Source organism: Mirounga leonina, unplaced genomic scaffold (genome assembly GCF_011800145.1).
Source record: "Mirounga leonina isolate KUSES-001 unplaced genomic scaffold, KU_Mleo_1.0 Mir_173, whole genome shotgun sequence".
Classification (NCBI taxonomy): Eukaryota; Metazoa; Chordata; class Mammalia; order Carnivora; family Phocidae; genus Mirounga; species Mirounga leonina.
The window spans coordinates 13,882,030-13,905,717 of record NW_023270447.1 but is presented as its reverse complement, the minus strand read 5'-3'; the positions used below and the strand labels follow the sequence as shown (position 1 = coordinate 13,905,717).

The 23,688-nt window shown below is 33.1% G+C and overlaps 1 protein-coding gene across 5 annotated transcripts in view; it reads left to right on the top strand.

The window, feature by feature from the left end:
• Positions 1 to 23,688, top strand: part of PTBP2 (polypyrimidine tract binding protein 2) — a 95,918-nt gene that overhangs the window by 52,909 nt on the left and 19,321 nt on the right. For all 5 annotated transcript variants that reach the window (XM_035017969.1, XM_035017968.1, XM_035017967.1 and 2 more), the window contains exons 4-8: positions 350 to 522; positions 1,437 to 1,580; positions 7,077 to 7,241; positions 7,333 to 7,443; positions 13,260 to 13,455. In XM_035017969.1, coding sequence (XP_034873860.1) covers positions 350 to 522; positions 1,437 to 1,580; positions 7,077 to 7,241; positions 7,333 to 7,443; positions 13,260 to 13,455 — 789 coding nt within the window. The remainder of the gene's footprint in view (positions 1 to 349; positions 523 to 1,436; positions 1,581 to 7,076; positions 7,242 to 7,332; positions 7,444 to 13,259; positions 13,456 to 23,688) is intronic.

Genomic DNA, 23,688 nt, shown 5'->3' with positions numbered 1-23,688 from the left:
GTAATAAAATTATTAAATTGTAAGATAATTGTGTTCTTTAGCACTGGACAATTTCTTTATGAAATTGTATTTTAATGTGTTTTTGCTTATTTATTACTCTTTACATATACTATTCAGAAACATTTATCTAATAGTTATCTTAATTGATAATGTAATTTTATCTAATAGCAATTGGTGAACATGATTTTCTCTATTCCTTTGGAAGCCCGGCTTTCAAATTTTTAGGAGTTATTCAGGTGTACTCAGCTATGTTTTTAAGTTCTTTTTTAAACTTTGTTTTGTGTTTTGTTGTTTTTTTTTTTTTACACAAATCAGGAAAAATAATAAAGACTTTTTTAATGTCTTTCAGCCAATGGTAATGATAGCAAAAAATTTAAAGGAGAAGATAAAATGGATGGTGCTCCTTCTCGTGTACTTCATATTCGAAAATTACCTGGTGAAGTGACAGAAACTGAAGTTATTGCTTTAGGCTTACCTTTTGGTAAGGTGACCAACATCCTTATGCTGAAAGGGAAAAATCAGGTATGCTTCTTTCAGGACCTATAAAATGTTAAGCCCCAAACTACCCAGTATGCCTGAATTAGCTGACTTCTAATAAAAGGATAGACGATAGTAGGTCCTAACTTTTTTAAAAGAACATAACAGAAGTCTTACTCTGGCTTTTCCTGGTGATGCTGTTTGAGAAACTAATGCTAAGGAGCCAAAATGAATACGTCACTGTAGTTTTCAATTTTGCCTTTTGAATTCACTTTTGGATTGTTATAGATTGGATTGTTAGATTTTGGATTGTGGAAAATACAGAAATACAAATGAATACAAATGAAGGATTTCTTTTATTGTGGCTCTACTCTTTGTAATATCAGAAAACAGTGGGGGCACTATCAGCATCTTACCCTTTAAACTTATCCAATGGAAATATTTATTTGATAGCATTAGAAGAAAATAGTCACTAATCCTAGGTATTCTTCATTGAATAAATGGTACCTGTGGCAGAAAGACCAAGGCATATTAAAGTAAAACTTTGTTTTAAAATTTCTAATGATACCATTTAGAAGAATTTAGTGACATTAATGAAATATAAATAAATATAATTAATATCACTAATAATCTGATATTTAACTTTTAATTTTTTTCTTTGTCTCTTTTGAGTTATACTGCTTTAAAAATGATTTTGAGATCTCTCATGTTCTCTAGTATCAGAATGGTAAAATTCGGATATTGAAAAATGTTTAGATTTTATTTTCTCTAGCTTTTGTTGGACTACATTTGTGGTGTATGGAAGGATAAGTAAGGATAACTTACTTGAGTGTCTACATGTAACTGGAAAGGTTACTCTAGAGACTGATTTTTCTCATTAGCTGAATAGATTACACAGATATTGAAGTTTACCTGAATATAATTCATAGTATTCCAATTTTTGCTATTTAAATTTTCAGGCATTTTTGGAACTAGCAACAGAGGAAGCAGCTATTACTATGGTTAATTACTATTCTGCTGTGACACCTCATCTCCGTAACCAACCAATTTATATCCAGTACTCCAATCACAAAGAACTAAAAACAGATAATACGTTAAACCAAGTGAGTATGTGTAGGTACATAAACAAAATGGACATACTAATCTCAAACTTATTAACAGAAAGATGTAACTATGGGCATTTTCTTGTTTTTAAGATATTTCCTTGCGGTATATCCCTAAATATTAAATATTATGTTAATTTACAAAAAGTATGTGCAGTCTGTTTTCATGTTTTAAATAGGTACTTGATGAATTAGTTAAATAATATTCTTTCAGAGCGTTAAGGTTCTGGTCAGAATGTTCATTTCCATGTTGCAAGTTCAGATTTTTGTGTAGAAACTTGTTTATGAGATTGGGCTCACTGTTCGCATAAACTGTAGAACTCTGCTGCTTAGACTTTTAAGGTATGATTTTAATGCCTTTAGTTATCTGACTTTTTATAGGCCTTAGGTTTCTCCTGGAAAGATTTTTATTGAAGATGTATTAATGGTTTTACTTGGGGAATGTAAGAATTGAGAATATATGAATATGTGGATTTATTTTTTTTAAATGTGATGTAGAAGATACTAATTATTTAAAAATATATTCTAAAAAATAATGTAAGAATGGGTTTATACCTAAATACATAGCAATGCAGGAATGGTCTAAAAACTTTAGCTCTTTTAATATAGTTTTTAGCTAATTACATCTTTTCTGTTTCAGTAAAATCTAAACTATATCAGACTCTTTGTCTTACTGAAAATGTAACAGACTAATAATTCTTCATAGATTTTAACCATCATAAAAAGTGACCTTTCAAGATCATTTTGATAGTTTATAAATAAGCATTTAAAACTTTTGTTTGAAGGCTAAATATTCTGGGGTTTTTTGTTTGTTTTAATTTGGTAATAATTTTCATTAATTTTGAACCAGAAATTGTACTTCTAAAAATTTATCATTGGAAATATACCAAAAGAAAATATTCTATATTCATTTTACTTAGAATTTAAAATGGTATATTTCAATTTTGTTTTATATATTAGTATTTTTAGTAAAGTAATTCATGAAGGCATTCTCATTTTAAAAGCTTCCAATGCAAGGAACATGAAAAGGATAAAGATAAGGCATCTTTATAATCTTAAATAGGGTTAGGAAATAAATGCACTTACTCTGGTCTGGATAATCTTAAATAGGGTTAGGAAATAAATGCACTTACTATTATTCCAGATATAGGGAACAATCAATGCAAAGTTGCTTCTGTTGAAAAACACCTGGTTTTGCAGCCATATTTTTAGTTTTCAGAAACCCTTTAATCTTTTCTGGTCATCTTTTTTTGTTAAAATTGGTCGTGTTTTATGATTTCACAATTCTTTCAGTATACTAATTAATAGTACTTTATTTTTAAAACCATACCTTTTTTTTTTTTTTAAAGATTTTATTTATTTATTAGAGAGCGGGAGAAAGCATGGGGAGGGGAGGAGGAAGCAGGCTCCCCGCTGAGCAGGGAGCCCAACAGGGGCTTGATCCCAGGACCCCCGAGATCATGACCTGAGCTGAAGGCAGACGCTTAACCCACTGAACCACCCAGGTGCCCCTAATTAACAGTATTTAAAAAAATACTTCACTATATGTAAATTATCTCATTTCCTTCAATGTTAGCTGTTATGTTTATCTTGTATCCATCTTTCTGTCCCTCCTCCCCCAGTAGTCTTTCATATTTCAGAATTAGGTTTTACTTGTTGGAATGGTATGCTTTCCTCTAGATTAAGTAATGAGTTTGGATACTAAGCTGGGATCCCCCAAATACCAAAAAGGTCTGGGCCAATAAAACTCCCTTTAGAATTCCTGTTTCTTTGAAGGGAGCATTTTGTTGTTTTTGTTTTTTAATGGTTAAGGGAGAGGAGATGATGGGGGAGGGGAGGAAGAGGAGTTTAACTGTTCATTAGGCAGACTTTCCGTTAACCCTTTTATATCCCCCCTCTGCCCTCTGTGACTCTCCCAGTTTCTCTGATTCACGTGGCTGTCAGTGCAAACCCTGTTTGCTATGTCTTCTGTGTCATTTGTTTCTGTTCCTTTTCTGTATTCCAGAAATTTGATGAAAGTATTCTCAGCTAACAACATTCTCTCTATTCAGTATTTGGGTTTATTCCATTTTGTATTCATTTTTGGGCATTTTTAATTAATTTTTTAAAAAGATTTTATTTATATATTTGACACAGAGAGATAGCGAGAGCAGGAACACAAGCAGGGGGGAGCGGGAGTGGGAGAAGCAGGCCTCCTGCAGAGCAGGGAGCCCGATGCTGGGCTTGATCCCAGGACTCTGGGATCATGACCTGAGCCGAAGGCAGATGCTTAACGACTGAGCCACCCAGGCTCCCCTTTATCAAGTTTTTAATTTTAATTCCAGTATAGTTAACATAATGGTGTTATACTAGTTTCAGGTGTACAGTATAGTGATTCGGCAATTTTATACATTACTCAGTGCTCATCATGAGAATGTACTTTCATCCCCATCACCTCATTTATAGGCATTTTCATGGGCATTCATAATAGGAGAGGCAAATGAATATGAGTCAACCATGAATTCTTCCATGATCTTTCATGAAGTTACCAACTCTTTTCAATTTACTCTTATAATATCTGCCTAGTTTTCATCATCTTTCTTGTTACTTGAACAGCTCATACACACACAATCACCTCTTGGCTATATTGTTATAATAGCTCGTACTGATCTATTTTTTACTTTCCCCTCTTGAATTCTTTCTCCCTAGTACCTCTCCCTCCTCTTCCCTTCTCATCATACAAATCTGCATCAGATCCTTTTCATGTTCACAATAAAGGCCCTCAGAAAAGGTGGCTACTATTTCTGTTTTATTGGCTATATATTTGCCTATGCTTCTACCCAAAAGTAATTGTAAACCTGGCATGCTTTCTCTTATTTCCAATATTTTGGGGCCACTGTGTTTCTGTGATGTTACTTTTGCCTGGAATATTATGGCCTGCCTGCCCTTGTACCACTTTTCCAACCAACACTTCACATGGCCAGTTGCTACACATCTTCACGTCTCACCTTAGTTCCCTCCAGAAAGCTATCTTTTGATCCACAGAGTGGATTAGGTTTGCACTAAGAAACCTCAACACAAATTAAAATCACAGTGAGATACTACCATGTACCATCAGATTGATGAGATGAGTGATGCCAAGTGTTGGTAACAAGGTAGAGAAGCTAGAACTTTCATATATACGTATGGGAATGTAAATTCATAGAATCATGTTTAAAAACTTGAAATATGTATTGAAGCTGAGCATATACATATTCTTTGACTTAGTAAATCTACTCCTAGTTACATACCTGAGAAAAACACATTATATGTGCATCAAAAGATATGTATGAGAAAGCTCATGGAACACTAATGCGTAATAGTCCAAAGCTGGAAATGATCCAAATGTTCAGCAGCAGTAGAATATGTTGTGGCATATTCATTCGTTGGAATTTGTTAGAATACAAAAAAATGACCAAGCTGCTGGTACCTGCAAAACATGGATGCACATCATAAAAGTAACATTTATTGAAAGAAGACAAAACAAAAGAAAAAAACACCAAAAAATGCCAGGCCAAAGTAGAACACATACTATGTGATGCAATTAGGGTTTTGATAATGTTCTATTTTTGTCTAGTCATTTCATAGATCTGTCCAATTTGTAATGTTTTATTGAGCTTATACACTTCTGATTTGTGTCCATTTATATGTATATGTAATGGTTCTCTAAGTTTAATTAAAACCTAGATTGGCAAGCCAACTCTGTTTCATCAATTAAAAAAATTTAGAAAGTTATTGTTAATGATAATGGAGAACCTAATTATTAAGCTAAAAAGAGAAGATGGAGAAAAGTGAATAATATTGGGGAAGAAGGTATGGAGTAGACATATACCTATGTGCTTATGTAGACTAGATACATATATGCTCATGTGTAGATGGTATCTCTGGAAGGGATACCCACAATAATATTGGTGAGGAATGGGTAGGGGAAAGCAGATAGAGTGATAGGGTTGCAGAGGAAACTTAACTGTACCATTTGGATAGTATATCATGATCATGTGATTCCTTTAAAAAGACATTCCATTATTTGAAAGAGGAGATGTTAGTGTTTTCCTAATTTGTGATATTTCTTTGCTTGTAATAACATAAATATATCCAAGGACATGCTTTATTCATGAAGGAAGTAATATTGCAGTATACTGCTTAAAATACTTTGAGTCACTTTAGCCAATATATAAATTTGTAGGTCATATTATTTCATTAGCATTTAAACAATGAGGTTTAACCAGATGGGCATGTGGTCTCTTTGAATTCCAAACTCTGTGATCTCCTGGTTATGTGACATTTCAGTGAACTATTTCTTTTTTGTTTCCAGATTTATTTAGATATAATCGATATATTGTGTAATTTAAGGTATATAATGTGTTGATTTGATACACTTCTATATTGCAGAATGATTATCACCATAGCAAATGTGCTGCTAGAGGGAGCACTATTTTTGTTTATTCTCATAAGTGTTGGCCTAATTCTTTTATGTTCTCCTTCCTTTTCATTTATCATGGTGTTCAGTTAATATTCCTATTCATCTGCCAATATAGCTTTTTCAAACTCTAAAGCAATGTAACAGTATTTGTCATTGTTACTTAATAGTTATTTGCCTTTATGTAGGTTTTTTGACTCCAGATAGGTAGAAAAATTATTTCCTTATCAATGAACCTATCACAGTAGTAATATTCTATTGTGTATTTTTTTTCACATTTTAAAATCTCAGAAATTTAAAAAAAAACTCAGAAATTGTGTCTCAATAGTAGTGGATCTCTCCTGGTTTAATTAGCAGTATCTTAGAAGTTATGCTAGTAATGAAAAAGGACTTAATATGTATCCTGAGTATTCCTCCTTTAAGATTGTATTAGAAGTAATCTAGTAATCTTGCTGAGGTTTACCATGTGCCTTTTTTATGGAGTGACTAATATTAGGTTGAAGTTTTATTGTTCTCTAAAAGTTTCTGTTTAAAACATTTTCTGATTATGTGAATCTGCCAAACTATATTTTGTTTTGTTTTGTTTTGTTTTGTTTTAAGATTTTATTTATTTGTCAGAGAGAGCACAAAGCAGGGGAGCGGAGGCAGGGTGGGAGAAGCAGACTCTCGCTGAGCAGGGAGCCTGATGTGGGACTCGATCCCAGGACCCTGGGATCATATGACCTGAGCTGAAGGCAGACGTTTAACCGACTGAGCCACCCAGGCATCCCTATATTTTGTTCTTTTGAAAATAAATTACTTTGCCTATCTTTGCTTGTTCAATATAGTTCCCAAACCCTAGATAATTGTTTTGAAGTAAATACTAGTAGAATACTTCAATTATAAACAGATAAAAACTGGCTCTTGGCAGGTGCTCAGAAAGCATTTATTGAGTGAGTGTTAAATTTTGTTTAATCTGTATGTGTTCTAGAAAAGAAATGAGCTAATAGTGTAACGTGCAGCAGAGTAGAGTGAAAATACTGAGTGTGTTTCTAAAGTGTTTATCTGTCAATTTTCAGCGTGCTCAAGCAGTTCTTCAAGCTGTGACAGCTGTCCAGACAGCAAATACTCCTCTTAGTGGCACCACAGTTAGTGAGAGTGCAGTGACTCCAGCCCAGAGTCCAGTGCTTAGAATAATTATTGACAATATGTACTACCCTGTAACACTTGATGTTCTTCACCAAGTAAGTTTAACTTAATTTTCATGTTTACCCATAAACTGGAGAAATAATGATACAGCAGATAAATAATACTTTGATTTTAATGTTTTAACAGATATTTTCTAAGTTTGGTGCTGTATTGAAGATAATCACATTTACAAAAAATAACCAGTTTCAAGCTCTTCTCCAGTATGGTGATCCAGTAAATGCTCAACAAGCAAAACTAGTAAGTCTGGAGCTTTTTTTTTTGAGATAGCGATATTTTTCAGTGGCAGATAGATATACATGCATATATGTAGCTAATGTTATTAATACTGACATAACTTGGCAGTACCGTGTAGCATTATAGATGGCACAAATTGGTGTCATTTAGATACTATTAGGAAAGCTTAAATTTGTGGTAAAGAAGTATTTCTTTTTAAGGATAGTTGTATGTGTAGTTATCTATAATACAGACTTCTGTTATTTTGCATATTTTTTTGACTTAGGTCCAAAGTTTTAAGCTCTTGAGGATGGAGCATGCACACCAGTAAAGATCTTAAATGTTTTTCAGTGGGAGTTTCAGAGTAATTAATTTAGCTATCAAGACAGTTTGGCTAAAGTGTATCATCACACATGTGGCTCAGATGTTATTATAGGTTCTCAGTTTATTTAAGACTACAGTATATTTAATATTCTTTTTAAAGATTTGTTTTTAAAGGCAGCTTTTGTGAATAGGTTCCTAGTCTACTTTTTATTTACATCCTTTATATTTTTTATTGTTATATATGGAGGGTAAGAAACTATTAAAAGAAGTAAAATATGTTCCCACATCATGGCTACCCTTGAAAACTGCATACTGTATCTTTGCTTCTAAATGCCTTAATCTTCTGTTCGTGTATAGTATTTAAATCCACTTTGCTCTAGCTTTTTAACTTCTTGTGTCATATTATCTCATTGTGATGATTATTCTGTTGTTAAACCCTTAAATATTCATTATTAAACCATTACATCAACTGTCTTATCTTCCTTTACCTTCTGACTTACCTCTTTTTCTCCCTTTTACTCTTACTTTCAAACTAATTATGGTGTAGTACTTCAGTGCTTCCTCTAGATTAAGATAGATTATATGGAACCTAGACCATTTTTGATTGTTTCATTGTGTTTCTATCCTCAGAATCTCATTTGGGGAGCAAAAATAGCTTCAGGTAGCACAAAGTCTGTACTGTTAATATTGGCATAATTGAAATGGTTTAGCAAGTGCTGTTATCTCATTTTTTCCTGATATTTTATGTTGTAAACAGAACAGGAATTTTTCCTGTGTTACAAGGGGAGGCTAATATTTAGAGGTAAAAAAATTACTGATCGTAGTACACACTATATGTGAGGTAGACATATTTTCAGCCTGTTTTTCTCCAGTATGTTGTAACTCACTGGTTCTTAAGTTACATGACCTAATCTTATTATATTTTCCTTTTCAGGCATACATTAACACTTGGAATTCTTTTTTCCAAAAATAATTTCTCTTTACGTGCCCCAGCCCTCCAACTTTGGAGATACTTTGTATTTAAAGAGTAGCCAAAATCCATGTGGTATGAGGTTTGATCAGTAGCAGACAACCTAGAAGCCATGATCTTTATGGCTTTTTTTTTTTTTTTGTACCTTCACAACATATTTAAATATAGTGCGTGTTTTTCTTAATGTGGAATATTTTTTGTCATCCCTTCTGATGCAGAGGGATGAGTATTTGGTAAAAGACCAATGAAATGGAATTTGATTTGGAATTACACTGCATTTGGGCTATAATTCAATAGGGAAAATAGTTTATATGTGTGTTTTATCTGAAGTAATCTATAGTAATCTAAAAGATTATGCTTTAATAATGTTATCAGGTATTTGAAGTTTTCATTTAGCCAATCTTCCGTGTACAGATAATAAGCATCAGGCATTTGTTAATGTCATATACACTCACTCAGGTCTTTTCTACAAAGATGTACAATTAATTGTAATTCCAAGAGAGTAGGTAATTATTTAATATTAATTACTAATGAACTATTCTGGTATCTGAACTTAACTTCATTTCACTATTATAATGAGAAGGAAAAAAGTTTATTTCCCAAACTTGCTTTCCCCATTATCTTGTAACCCTGACACCTTGTTAAAACATATAGTTTTGATGACTGTAGTAATCTTTCTTCATGCCTGTATCTGGACTGTTTAGTATACCTAGAGAATATCATATAATCTAGCAGTTGGTACCGGTTGAAATTCATCATCATCAACTACAACTAGACTAGGCCCTCTACTTGAAAAATCTTACCATATTTCTCTAGTCATCATGCTGTCCCATTTTTCACAATGACTATATCAAAAAATTCTCTTTCCACCAAGTCTCTCCTTACTCCCCCTTATGACCTTGCCTCCTGCTTCTCAGGAAAAATAGAAACTATCAGATGGAAACTCCAATCAGCTTTTTTTACAAAATCTACTTATACCACACCTATCTTTCTCTTGTAATAAAAGGCATAGATATTTCTAAGACAGTAACACCAGATTCTATCCTCTTCTGCCCTCCAAGAGACTTTGCACTGTCATCCCCTCTTTCTCTTATATTTTTCTCTCTGTTGGCTACTTCTCACCAGTGTTTGAAACATCCTTAAATCTCTTTCATTGTATGTGAATTTACCCTGAACTCCACGTAACACTCCATCTGTTCACCTATTCTTTTCCCTTTTCATTTATAGCCAGAGTTAGTAAATAAGCTCTCTTTGTTTGCTGTTTATACTTACCTCCTTTTTATTTCTCTACCTACTGCAATTTGGTTCCAACCCCCCTTTACCCAAATCGTTTTTCCCAGTGTCACCAGCGATTGCTACAGTGCTAAATCTCAACAGCATTATTCAATCCTTATCATCCCTATCCTCTAGGTAACATTTGACAGTGTGATCCATTCTCTTTCTTAAAATCATCTCTTCTCCTGGTCTCTAACACTTCTCGCTTAGATATATTCTGCCTCTCTGACTATGTCTTATCATATCCCTCCCCTTTCTGCATGGGGGACTACCTGTTCCCACATCCCACAAAGGTATTATACCTTTGTGACTCTGACATGCCCACATGACTCTCTAGCATCAGATCTTTTCTAAGAAATCCAGACCAGGAACTTAGTGGACCATCAGGCACCTTCAGACTTAGTGTGTTCAATTCAACTCCTGTAACTTACCCTCTCCTCCCCCCGCAAAAAAAAAACCTGCCTCACCTGTGGTGTTTACTGTGGTAGTAAAGCTCAGGCTACCAAATTTGACATCAGTAACAAGCCAGAAAACATGGCTTTTTATTCCTTTTACTTTCAGCCTATCACCAAATCTTACTGATTCTCATCCTAAATTTCTGTCAAATCTATCCTTTTGTCTCCCAGCTCTCTTGCCACCACCCTAGGCTAAGCCAGGTGTTACTCAGAGTGCTGGTCTCTGATGTTACCAGGAGCTTTTGCCAAAATACAAGTCAGTTTACTTCTAGCTACAATGTGTTTAGTGTGATATTGATACAGATTCTGACATAGACTCCTTATTTTCATGCAGATGAGTTTGGGCTGCTAGTCCATGAATCACAGCTTGAATAAAGCACTATCTAAGCCATCATCTCTTAAATCTTCAGTGGCCTTCTGACTCAGGTCACCACTTTGACTTCTTCCCCTACACCTGTTTTTCCACAGAGTACTAAGAGTGATCTCAACTTAAAGTCCTATAACTTCCATTCTCAGTGCCCTTCAGTGACTGACTTTTGTCCTTAGTATAAAGTTCTCAGTCCTTAACATGGCTTACAAAACTCTTAATCAGTCCTCAGCTTGTCTCGCCATTTACTATATTGGACTTTTTAAAATAGCTTGCATATGCTGTATTTTCTTTGATTTCTCAGGCTTACAGCTTGATGTTGCATTTGCTTCTACTGCTTTCTCTTTGTCTTTTTATGTCCAACTCTTCCTGTTTTCTTTCAGGTTTGCAAGTCTCAGAGAGGTCTTCCATAAACTTCCAACTACATTACATCCCCTCCTTTTCTTAGTTCTCACTACCACACATCAGATTTATAATTATTTGTTAGATGTCTGTATTTTCAGTTTTACTCTAAGTCATGTAAGAGTGGGTAGCTTGTGTTCTTTGTTTTCTGCTGAATTCCTAGAACATTAGCACAGTGTATGGCACATTGTACGTATTAGAACTTTCATCCCATGTCACAACTCTCCCAGCATCTGTTGTGTTACAGATCTCTTCCATTTTGCAGTCATCCTTGTATATCTCAGTATATTATGGAATGAGTTAGTTCTAAACTTTGTAGTAGAGTTGCTACATTTTTATGCTTGTTTAAGCAGTGGAGGTTATATAACGTTATAGGCAAAAAATATAAGTTTAGAAAGCGAATCTCAAGCCTACCTCTCCTCTTCTAGTGACAGTTGTTCCATATGAATGGGAGATGAAAAATGTGTCTTAAGCACTGGGAATTCAGTTAGCTGGCAAGGTGTACCTTTAGGTTTTGCTGAGGAGAATTTATAGCGTTCTTCAAAGTATGGTCCAGAGCCCACCTAGGTTCTTGTCATGTAGATTGCTTGTTTAAAAAAAAAAAAAAGGGGGGGGGTCTCTTAGGTATCCTGAATTAAGAAATCATAATCTTTGGGGGTGGCAGCTCAGTGCTCTGTTTCTGTTTGTTTCTGAAAGCTCTGGGAACCACTGCTATGTAAACGCAGTTTGAGTGATAGAGCCAACAAAATTCTTTTTATATACTAGTTAAAATTTTTGGCAGTTATTTTCAGTTAATTGGAAAATTTTGCCCCCTAGCATTTTGCTTTATAAGAGAATAACAGCTCAGAAAAAGATTAACAGTGGAGGTATTAGTGAGGGTTGGAGAGAAAAATTCAACAATCTCTTGAATTTGTCCTAAGGTTTCATATATATTTCAGTCCAATTTCTAAAAAGGTCATGCAAAAGTGTTGGTCTATTATCAAAATAATACTAGATTTACATGCCTAATGGATCTTGGTCTATATAAACATCAGGCTTAATCTATTGATGTATTATCAGAAGAACTGTCTTTTCATTTTCACAGTGATTTATAGAGCTAAACATTTTTTATTTCTAAACCATTATTTTATACAGTAAATGTTTATTCTTCTAATGAAAAATTAACAATATATTCCCTTGTTCTTTAGTTTGTTCTAGGCTTATATCCAGCTGGAGGAGAAATGGTGATTATGTAGGACCAGGAAAAAAAAACAACCCGTAATATTCATAACAGCAGCATATGTCTTTTAAAATTCACATTGTACTTTCACATATGTGATCTTTTATTTAATCCTCAAGGTAACCTTGTGAGGATCCTGGCAGCCATTATCATCTCTGTTTCCAGATTAAGAAAGATCCTGAGATTCAGAGAGGTTAAGTAACTTTTTCAAGATGACCTAATTGAGTGTAGGCTTTCAACTCTAGAGCTTGCACTCTTCTATTCCCGAGCTTTCCTGGGATGACATTGCATTTTCTAATTCAACAGTCTATTTTGATTCAGGTTGAGCACCTCAAGTTTAAGGAAATAATAGTATTTGCCCCAGTTCATGGGAATTGCTATTATGCATTACAGTGATACTTATTTGGCTTGAGGCACTTCATAAAATGTGACATCAAAGTACTTCTGCCATCCAGCAAAAAATGTGTATGTATAATAAAATTAAAGTATTATGCAGACTATTATGGTATGACTTTGGCAGGACTGACTATATTTGTAATCCTTGTTTTTTTTTTAGATTGAATTATTTGCAGATTTTTTTTGAATTAAAAGCATTAGCATATGTGTTTAACTGGTTGTATTTTAGATTTAAGTAGCACTTTCTATTTAAAGAAGATAGTATTTGTGGAAATGAATACATGTACAGTTGGGATAACAAAGAATGATGTATGATATTTGATCCCTTTCCTGGTGTCTTTTATGTGCAGGTCTTCATTGTTGGGGTTTATTGTCAAAGTCCTGTTCTTTTCATTCCTTAAGACTGCTGATATACTTTATTCACTTTTACAGGCCCTAGATGGTCAGAATATTTATAATGCTTGCTGTACCCTAAGGATTGATTTTTCCAAACTTGTGAATTTGAATGTAAAATACAACAATGATAAAAGTAGGGATTATACTCGACCTGATCTTCCATCTGGGGATGGACAGCCTGCATTGGACCCAGCTATTGCTGCAGCATTTGCCAAGGAGACATCCCTCTTAGGTATGATTTTTATTGTCTATACCACTTTTCTCCCATTTTGCCAAATGGGAAGGTGCCTGTTAAACTCCAGTAAGTATAATGAATCCCCCATTTTGGAATTTAAGAAATTGTGTTAGGCTTTATTTTATTTTTTTGGATAAGAGGCATTTGAATGCTGTTGGTAGAAAAAAACCTAAAGTGTTAGGAAAATTCTTTCAGCTATATTCCTTTCACCGTCCTCATTTTCTCTCTCAAAGTAAAAGAAGAAAAGCTCTAATGAAGAAATACTGTTGAGTTCTTAATTTCACATTAAATTTGATGTCACACTGTCTAGGTCTAAGCCAGTTTTAGAGTCCTTGTGCATATTCTAATTGTTATAATTTAGCACTGCATAGAAACGGTGGAAAGTGAACAGGCAAAACATGTAATGGAAGTAGTCATATGGATTTTTTTCAACACGTGTTATAGCCCCCTGTCTCTTAAAAAACAATTTAAACTAGGAAGAATTTTCTATAAGATTTATTTTGGTATTCACATTTTATCCTAATCATTTATATTTCACCTCATTCTACAATGGATTTGACTCACCTCACACAGACAAGAAAAACAATGCAAAAATTTGCAACTATTAGTTGATGGAGTCAAGATAAAGAAAAAATAAGGGAAAGTGTTATTTTGCAAATGAAATGAGTGAAGTGATTTATAACTTAAGATGAAATTTTATAGTTTTATTTGCTGTGCTTGGGAAATTCTTGGTTTCTTATATATGTGTATTTTATCTTTAAGTGAAAGTTTCTGTCCATTTGGAACTGAAGATTGATGAGTTATAAACTAGCTCTTATAGTTCAGTTTATGTCTCTCAGTAAAAGTATATTATAATGAAGTAATTCTTGCAAGTAGATAACATATTTACTGTAGATATGTAACACTTGTGCTATTCATTATAAATATGTAGTAATATAAGTGATATATCCATGAACAGAGACACCTTATGCACAAGAGAAGCAATTGATACTTGAAATTAATCCTGGTAACTCCAGACAATATTGACCCTTTATTCTGATTTTCTAATACATCTAGCACAAACAAACCATAATTGTTTACCATAATTTTAACAGATTCTTTAGGTTAATAACATTCTTTTCTCACAGAATCTCTTACCACTGTGTGGGCTTAGTTTAAGCCTTTATTCCCTCAACTTGGCTTGTTGACTGTTTCATAGTGTACCATTTTTAAAGGTAAAGTCAAGAATGGGACAGTGAGTGATACATGATCTTTGCTTATAATTATCACTATAGATTCTTAAATTATTTACTGATAGAAATTATTTTATTTTATAGAAGAGAAAAACAGCGTTGATTGAATAACTCCCAGGTCCTAGGCATTCTACTAGGCACAGTAGATGTACTGGATTAGATACATTATTTAATCCTTAACACAAAGTAGATAAATTGAAGATTTTACATACAGTTTCTGAGAAGTTTAAAAATTCACACCCAGGTCATTAAATAGCTTAGTGTAAAATATCAAGAAATTCTAGCTAGCATCAAGCACGGGACCATAACAATCCCTTCCTTGGACTTGAAGGAGTTTGTGCGTTTTGCCCATTTGGGTATAGTTAGACATGTCTTTGTGTGTTTGGATTCTGGGTGGAGTCCTGGTTAGAAGTCACCTGGATTCTTCTAGGGAATTCATCTCTGTTTTCCTTGTAACCTCATGGCCCTGGTGAAATTTCTTTTAAGTAGTAATGAAATGTCTTTCTCATAAAAGATTATGAAGCCCTGGCATAATTGTATCCTACTCTATACATTTATTATTCATTTTTCCGGTGTTCTGCATTTTTTGCATTAAAAGCATATCACTACTTAATAAATTTGTCTTCATCTTCTAGCTCTATTTTGAATATTTCAATATACCTTTATTTCTGCACTCTGATAAGAAAGATGAAGATAATGTAAATTCACCTGTTTTTACTAAATGACTTCATCATTTACCTGTTTTAATGGTTTTGCATCTTGTTATAACTGGGTTTTTATATTAAGTATCTCCAGATATTTTTTGAATGTTAGATGAGTTAAAAGTTTCAAAAATCAAATAATGGTATGGACTCTGGTAGTTTTGATAATTTACAAGAGGTAACCATTTTTTCTTTTCTATGTAAATATGTAATTTTATACAAAATTAAAATCACACTGTGCAGTTCTGTGTTATGTTTTATTGTAATTGTTATTTTGGTAAAAATTTTTAGAAAATTTTAATAGCTGTCTAGCATGCTAGTGGATTTGTAGTACTTTTGAAAGTACCTTTATTGGACATTTAATCTACTTCCATACTTTTTATTAACATATATATGGCATTGTGACAAACACGCTGTAGATAATTTTTTTGTCTTTCAGATTATTTCCTGAGACTAGATTCCTAAAGCTAGATTTATTGGGTCAAAGAAAATGTTAGAGACTCCTGATTCTTACTGCAAATTTATTTCTAGAAAGCTGATATTAATTTGAATGGTATATGAGGCTGGCTATTCCACTTTTTTGTCTACCAGCATTGAGTATTATATTTTGGATTTGTTAGGATATTAATTTGATAGGAATACGAATGTGTCAAACTATTATTTTAATTTTTACTATTTTATGAGCTAGCTTATAATTTTTAAATGCTTATTAGACATTTACAAGTCTCTGTATTAGTTGTCTAAGTTCTTTCTATTGGGATGTACAATACATGTAAAATGTGTATTAAGGGTATTCATACTTCATAAGAGCGGAGTCTTCAACTTGATTCACAATATTTTAGACTAGCCAGTTTATAGAAAAATTATTTTTAAATAATTTATCTCAATCCACAAGTATCCATCTATGGGACGTGAAGTTAACTTTTTTCCCCCCACACATTTGTGGATATTGTGATCTTTATAAGGAACCACTTGTGTTTTGCCTTTTAAAGTAGTTTTCAAACACCCTTTATATAACATTCAGTATTACTTTAGTGAGGTCACTTCTTCTGGAATGGAAACTAAATCTTTCCTATGTTTATTTGCCTCTAGTGAAATTTAGTAAGTCAAGTGACTTCAACATACAACAAACTAGTATCAATGGGATCCATTTCCTGCTGAGTCTTCCTCAAACAGTACTTATTCAAAATGAAATAATAGATCTCCCTTTATTTCAAAGATTCTGTAAGAACACAAATAACTAGGTAATCCTTCTTTTCTGCAAATATTTAGGGGGATTCACTTTACCTTGTATAATTTTTGTATCTAAGAGCTTGACTGAATTTGGAATCTATATATATTTTAATTGGTTTATTTTACACAATAATTTTTTAAGACTAGCTTTTATACCTGGCTTCTCTTCTTTTTCTTTTAGTAACTAGGGATTATAGTGTCTCAGAAAATTAACTTTTTCAAGAAGGAAAACTGAGGGCTTTGTAATTAATTAGAACTCTGACATCTAAATACATAATCACAAACCTGGCAGACTATTAGTTACTCACATATTCTACTTCATAGAACAAAGTGATAAAAATCCTTGAGATTTATAAATTGAGACATCGTTACTATGATCATTTTATCATGTTTAAGAAGTGTAGTTAATTTATTAAGGGGTGGATCACTTTTAGAAAAATTGCTAGGAGTAATTTTTCATGATCTTGTCTACCTTTTAAGAATTAGGGAAGATAATTTGTACAAAGAATACTTATGTTGAGCTTTCTATGCATTTTGAGTTGAATAAAGTAGCAGTCAGCCATCTCATCATATGGCCTTAACAGAAAGGCAAAACAAATTTTTTATGAGAAATCTGTTGACCTTAAAATAATTGATAATGGAGAACAGCTATAACAAACCTTTGTTCATAAAGGTAGATCTGTAGTTCCAAAGAACAGTGTCTAAAGTTTTTCTGCACATTGAAATCACCAGGCCCTACCCTACACTGAGAATCATGAATAGTGAGTCCTAGGAGTTTGTAGTTTTTTAAGATCTCAAGATGGTTTTACTGTGTAACTAGGGAATTGATAATTACTGCTATAGAGAAAAGTTTGTAATTTTTAGATGCTAAATTTTAGCTTTTTAGCAAAGTTAAGGGCATTCTCAAAGAACTTCTTTATAGCTATGAAACAGTATTTTATACTTTGTTTATTCATGCCAAATAAATATATCTTGGTATAATTGTTCTGGTAGAATATTGTTTAGCTGTTAAATTGAATTTGTTTTTTTCTGTGTTTGTAATATGTAAAATTAACAAGCTTTAAAATATTCTTTTAATTTTTTTTTTTTTTTAAGATTTTATTTATTTATTTGACAGAGAGAACAAGTAGGCAGAGAGGCAGGCAGAGGGAGAGGGAGAAGCAGGCTCCCCGCTGAGCAGGGAGCCTCATGCGGGGCATGATCCCGGGACTCCGGGATCACGACCTGAGCCAAAGGCAGCCGCTTAACTGACTGAGCCACCCAGGCGCCCTCTTTTAAAGTTATTTTTAAGTGATTTCTGAATCTTGTTTTGTTACTTTTGAATGGCTTATTCACATGGTAATTTTAAAAAACTTTTTACTGTCAGAGAGTTCAGTCATCATATAGCAATGTAGTGAATCCCACATTCGTAAAATCTTGATTTAGTAGTTTCTACACTTGTTTTATCTGTTCATTTTTTCTATTGTATTTTGAAGCAAATCCTTGACATCATGTCATGTCATCTCAAACATTATCATAATATCTTTAAAATAATGACATTTTCTTACCAAACGATAATATGATTATCATACCCATCAAGTTTGACAGTGATTTCTTAATGTCATTGAATACCCAATCCATCTTCAAATTTCCCCAGTTGTCTCAAAAAATGTATTTTAAGAGTTGATTTGTTCAGAATAGGATCTTCTCAAGGGCCATACATTTGGTTGTTATTTCTCCTAAGACACTATTAATCTGTGATAGTCCTCTCCCTTCATCTCCACCCTCAGTTCCTCTGACTTAATGAAGAAACCTAGTTACTTTGAGAAAAAGTCCTACAGTCTTGATTGGTGTGGCTGTTTCTTTGTAGTGTCATCTTAACTTGTTCATCCATCCATTGCATTTTTTATGTAAACCAGAAGTTAGCTCCAAAAGCTTGATTAGATTTAGGTTGTGGTATTTATTTATATTTTTCAAGCAAGAATACTTTATAGGTTCTTGTGTTTGATACTGTATCTAAGTTGGAAGCATAAAACATCTGGTTATCCCATGTTTAGTGATGCTTTAAGATAGATTGAGGTTCAGGTGGTGACATTCTGATCCTTCCATTATATTTTTCTAATGGTTTGAGTAGTATCCACCAATGATTGGTCCTTAATTTATTTCATTTGGGGGTTGCGAATGTTGCCTTTCTCCCCTAATTCACATATTTCTCTATATTAATTAGTTGAAAATCTTTATAGCGTTTTCCTTCATCAACTAGGACTGTTTATCTTGTAATATGGTTTGTACAGGACAGTTAAATTCTTGCATTTATTTGTTGGTTTTTGGTGGAAGAAATTGATGCCCAGCTTTTGTTTTTTCACTAATTTTTAAACCAGTATATGAATGGGTACAGCCTAGCTTCTTCCCAGTACTGCTTTAAACTCTAGAAACTGTAGGTTGCCTCCAGGTTCTGATAGCCCCAGAGTGATTTGATATAGTGACTTCAGTCCAGAAGTGAGCTATTTTTTGTTTATTAATGTAATATTTTTTATTTTGGTCTTAGCCAGTGGTTCAAAAAAGGGAATGGGTAGTGGATAAGGGACTAAACAGAGTTAATTAAAATTTAGATCTGTTTCAAGACGGAATTCATCCCCCTAAAATAAAGAACCAGGAAGCATTAGTATTTCCTTACTAAATACCACTAGAATATAAATCACTTCTCTCGTAGTTAATTGTGAGAGAAAAAAAAATGATCTACAGATACGAGTGTGAGTTGTTTTCTCAAAGGATTAAAATCCCTTAGGTGATGTTTTCCTTGTATCCATGTGTATGTGTAGTCTGTTTATAGTTTTTAAATATGATTCTGTAGGATGTGCAATAAAAACAAACATCTTTCATGAAATACTGGTATCTTATATATGCTATTTCAGGAGAGTGATGAGGGGGAAACTGCAAAGCTAGACTAACTGGAAATTAATTAGTATGTAGCAGTGAGCTAATAGAGCAGTATTCATATGTTTTCTTATATTTAAATAATGCCTATGTTTTCCCATGTGTGTTTTTAGAAAATAAGATATTCAGGGGCGCCTGGGTGGCTCAGTTGGTTAAGCAACTGCCTTCGGCTCAGGTCATGATCCTGGAGTCCTGGGATCGAGTCCCACGTCGGGCTCCCTGCTCAGCGGGGGGTCTGCTTCTCCCTCTGACCCTCTTCCCTCTCGTGCTCTCTGTCTCTCATTCTCTCTCTCTCAAATAAATAAATAAAATCTTTAAAAAAAAAAAAAAACTTTAAAAAGAAAATAAGATATTCATTCATTGTTGTCTTTTAGATATTATTTAATAAATTAGGGTGTTTCAGTATCCTCCAAGGTGAATGCTATTTGGAAATTCTTATTTGTTTTTCTGCTGAACCATTCAATAGCCACAGAGCTTAGGAAGAACAAAATTACCACCTGGTATTTTCATGAATTTATAAGGCTACTTTCAGTTAATTACTGTGATATGTAGGCCATTAAGTAGACTTTTCTAAAAAGAAATGCTGGTCAAAATGAGTCTTAAGGATACTTTATACCAGTTTCTAAAAGGTGGGGTCTTTTAGATGATTGGTATAGATAGAAGGGATTAGCTGTTTTTTTTCTACCACTATTTGTTTTCCCTATAAAACTTTGGCTCCACTCTCAAAATGCCTAGATCTTTTGGGGGGTAATTCCTGTGATAGGAGTAAATATTTAGAAAATTACTAGTTTAAAAGGAGTTACTTGTGTGCCACCTTAATTGCTACAGTTCTTCATATATTGTGTAGCAGAAACACATGAAATACTATGGCTTAGAATGAAATTGTCTCAGTGCCTGGAACCAAAAGGTTGTCTGATGCATATGGATACTAATCACTAGCCATTTCTTGAGTATGTATTAAATGCCCACATCATTCTTAGCCCTTGTGAGTTATCCTCACATTATCCCTAAATGAAGTTATTCTTACTGTCCCCCACTTCATAGATTTAGAAACTGGGACACAAAAAGATTAGCAGTTTGCTCATATTCCCATAATTAGTGAGTGGCTGAGATAGGCATTCTGGCAGTCTGGCTCCAAAGTTCATGCTTCTAACAAACAATTGAATAAAATATACTATAGATAGCTGGGCCTTTTAGCCTGTCTTCTTTTCCCCTATAGAGTTAATAATAGAACAATGTCATACATGTAGTAAATATGTAAGTCCTATAATTTTAATTTTCCCCCATATACTAATTCTTTTTTCCCCCATATACTAAGGTGTTTTCTGTTGCCAAGACAGATTGTTTTTTTGTTGCCAAGTCCATTCAGTGTTTAACCTGATTATTACATGATTGAAAAATCAAAAGTATTGTTCATATGTCCCTTCAAAATTGAATCCAAAATAGAGATGTATATATAACACGCAAACCAAAATATAGTAAACTGAGTTTATATTTTTACGTTTTCACAAAATGTACATTAAAACTTAAAAACTAAAATCTTAATTTTAACAAAGCCCTAATCTATAATATCCCATTATAAGATTGCATTATAGCAAAGAAAATTATGTTCGTAAAATCAGACTGAATAATTCATCTACTACAGATACATTTGCAAGTCATCGTCCAACAAAAACTAAAACAATTACAAATACACAAACATTCTAGAAGTATTTCCTAGAAATATTAAACTACATAGATTTTTAGAGTGTATCACTGAGTGCCTTAACATTAAAAATTTTTTTTAAAGCCATATAATTAGAAAAGCAGTATTTTATCATGTTCAGTGTATCATATTTTTGGTCAGAAGTCACATGAAAATACCTGTACTAATTCACTGTCCTATAACTTTGGCTTTCTCATTTCATTTCTGTTTTAACATGTAAGAAGAAAGAAACTATAGAAGTTAAGTTGAAACTTCTCTACGTGTGCATTCTTAGAAAATGAGTTCTTTGGATTATTGAACTACCCTCCATTTTGCTATGGCTGAATTTTTAAAATATTAATTTCTCATTCTTTAAAATATTATTTTAGAAAAGAAGTAATGAGCTGAGATAGAATTGTTCATTTATAATACCTGTCAATGGATAAAATTTTAACTTCTAAATCATAAATTAACTTGAAGCAATAACCTTTAGAGAGTTTAACTCTTTGAGTCCTTTTTAAATAATATTTGGATGAATGTGTGTTGAATTATTTTTGTTTTCTTGGTAAGGGAAATGTGTTGGTGGTAGTTGCATACTTTGGAAGTATAATGGGCCACAGGTGTGATGAACATTAGAAGAAATAAGGTTACCATGTCGGTGCATATTTACTTATTCCCCAGCATTCAAATAGGATAAGCTTATTCCTGTAGGGCTAAAATGTTATTCATAGACTGCCTTTTAACTATGCAGGGTAAAATCTTCATATAAAGTTCTTAATGGATGATCACATAGCCTTTGTTTGAAATATCTGTTAGATTCACCCATTATATTGTTCTCAGGTATAGTTTTAAGAAATTTTATTTACTTTCATTTTCAAGACAGTCTGTCAGATATTTGAATTTATTCTAGTGTTCATATTTTTCAGGCTAAACAGCCTGAATTCAGTAGTAACCAACGCTAGCCTTTGGATATAAAAGGTAGGTTTAAATTAAATCAGACTGTAGATTCTAATTTGAAAAAGTGTTGGTTTTTAAGAGTTGACAGTTATATAGTATGGCTGAAACAAAGAAAAGCCTTTCTAAAGTATGTTACTGCTGCTTCTGTAATTGATAGAATAATAACTGTGTTCATGACCACAGTATAAAATGTGCCTCTATCTAAAGCAGGTGAAAATCAGGTAGAAAATTTACACTAGTTCCTCTAAAGATACACCAAGAAAACAATAGGTAACATAGGAAATCTCATTTCAATTCTTCTCTTGATCTTTTTCCCCCTGAGTTCTTTCTAACTTCATTATTTTGCTTCCCTTTTAGCTTCTATACTTTTTTTTTTTCCTGTTGATCTTGATTTCAATTTAACGGTGTTACTCTCTGAGTCTACCTTTCCTCTGTGCCCCATTTTCTAGATATTTCTGAAAGCCTTGTTAAGTAATTGCCATGAGCATTTCATACCTCTGAACGGATTCTGCCTCACCTCAGTGGCATCCTCGTTAATTCTAAATTCATTGAATTATTCAGCGTTCATTTTAGCACTGTGCTAGGCACTTCAGGGATTTAGAAGGTTTCTGTTGTGTAATCTGGTTTACAGTCTGGTGGAGGCAGCAAACATCTGAGTAGCTCTAATGTGAGGCAAAATGAAATCTGTAATAGAGTTGGTGTCATATTAGAACATAATGAAATGTCTAATGAGATTCATTATCTGAAGGAGAAATTGGGAGGGTTTTATGGGCTAAAGGCCATTTGATTTGGATATGAATAAGAAAAAACAGCATGAGCAGATGTGATAAAGTATATATCATGTTTAGGGAGTGACAAGCATTCAGTTATTAACAAGCCATATTGGAGACTGGAGACTATTAATGTCTAAATAAGATATAGTTGTGAATCTAAACCGGGGACATGAAATGAGAATGAAGAGAAACAAATATGGAAAAAATTAAACAAAAGTAATAGTTACTTCATGGAACACTACATCAAAAACTAATGATGTATGTATGGTGAGTAACATAACATAATAAAAAATAAAAAAAAAGTAATAGTACTTGGCATCTTATTGATATGAGTACTTATGAGTAATTAAACTTGGGGAGAAGTCCGCTAGACAGTAGGAAATTCTGCCTACCACTTGGACAATAGTTCCATGAGCTTGTGAATTTGGAGAACAGATGTGTGATATTTTAAAAGCTTGGCTTATGATTCTTCAGGTATAAGAGGGCAAGAGGATTAATGACTTGAAATTAAAATTGAAACTTAAGCAGTGCACATTTATATTGTGGGAAAAATTAAGCAAGAAATTGAGGAATTAGATAAATAGGATTAAAATTAGAAGTTCCTATTCAGTTCAGTAGTTCCCATAAGGTTATTCATGAGAGTGGTATAAATCAGATTATAATGGATTAAGGATATAAATATGATAAGAAAGCATTTATTACTCTTTGAAGAAGTGTGCTATAAAAAAAAGGAA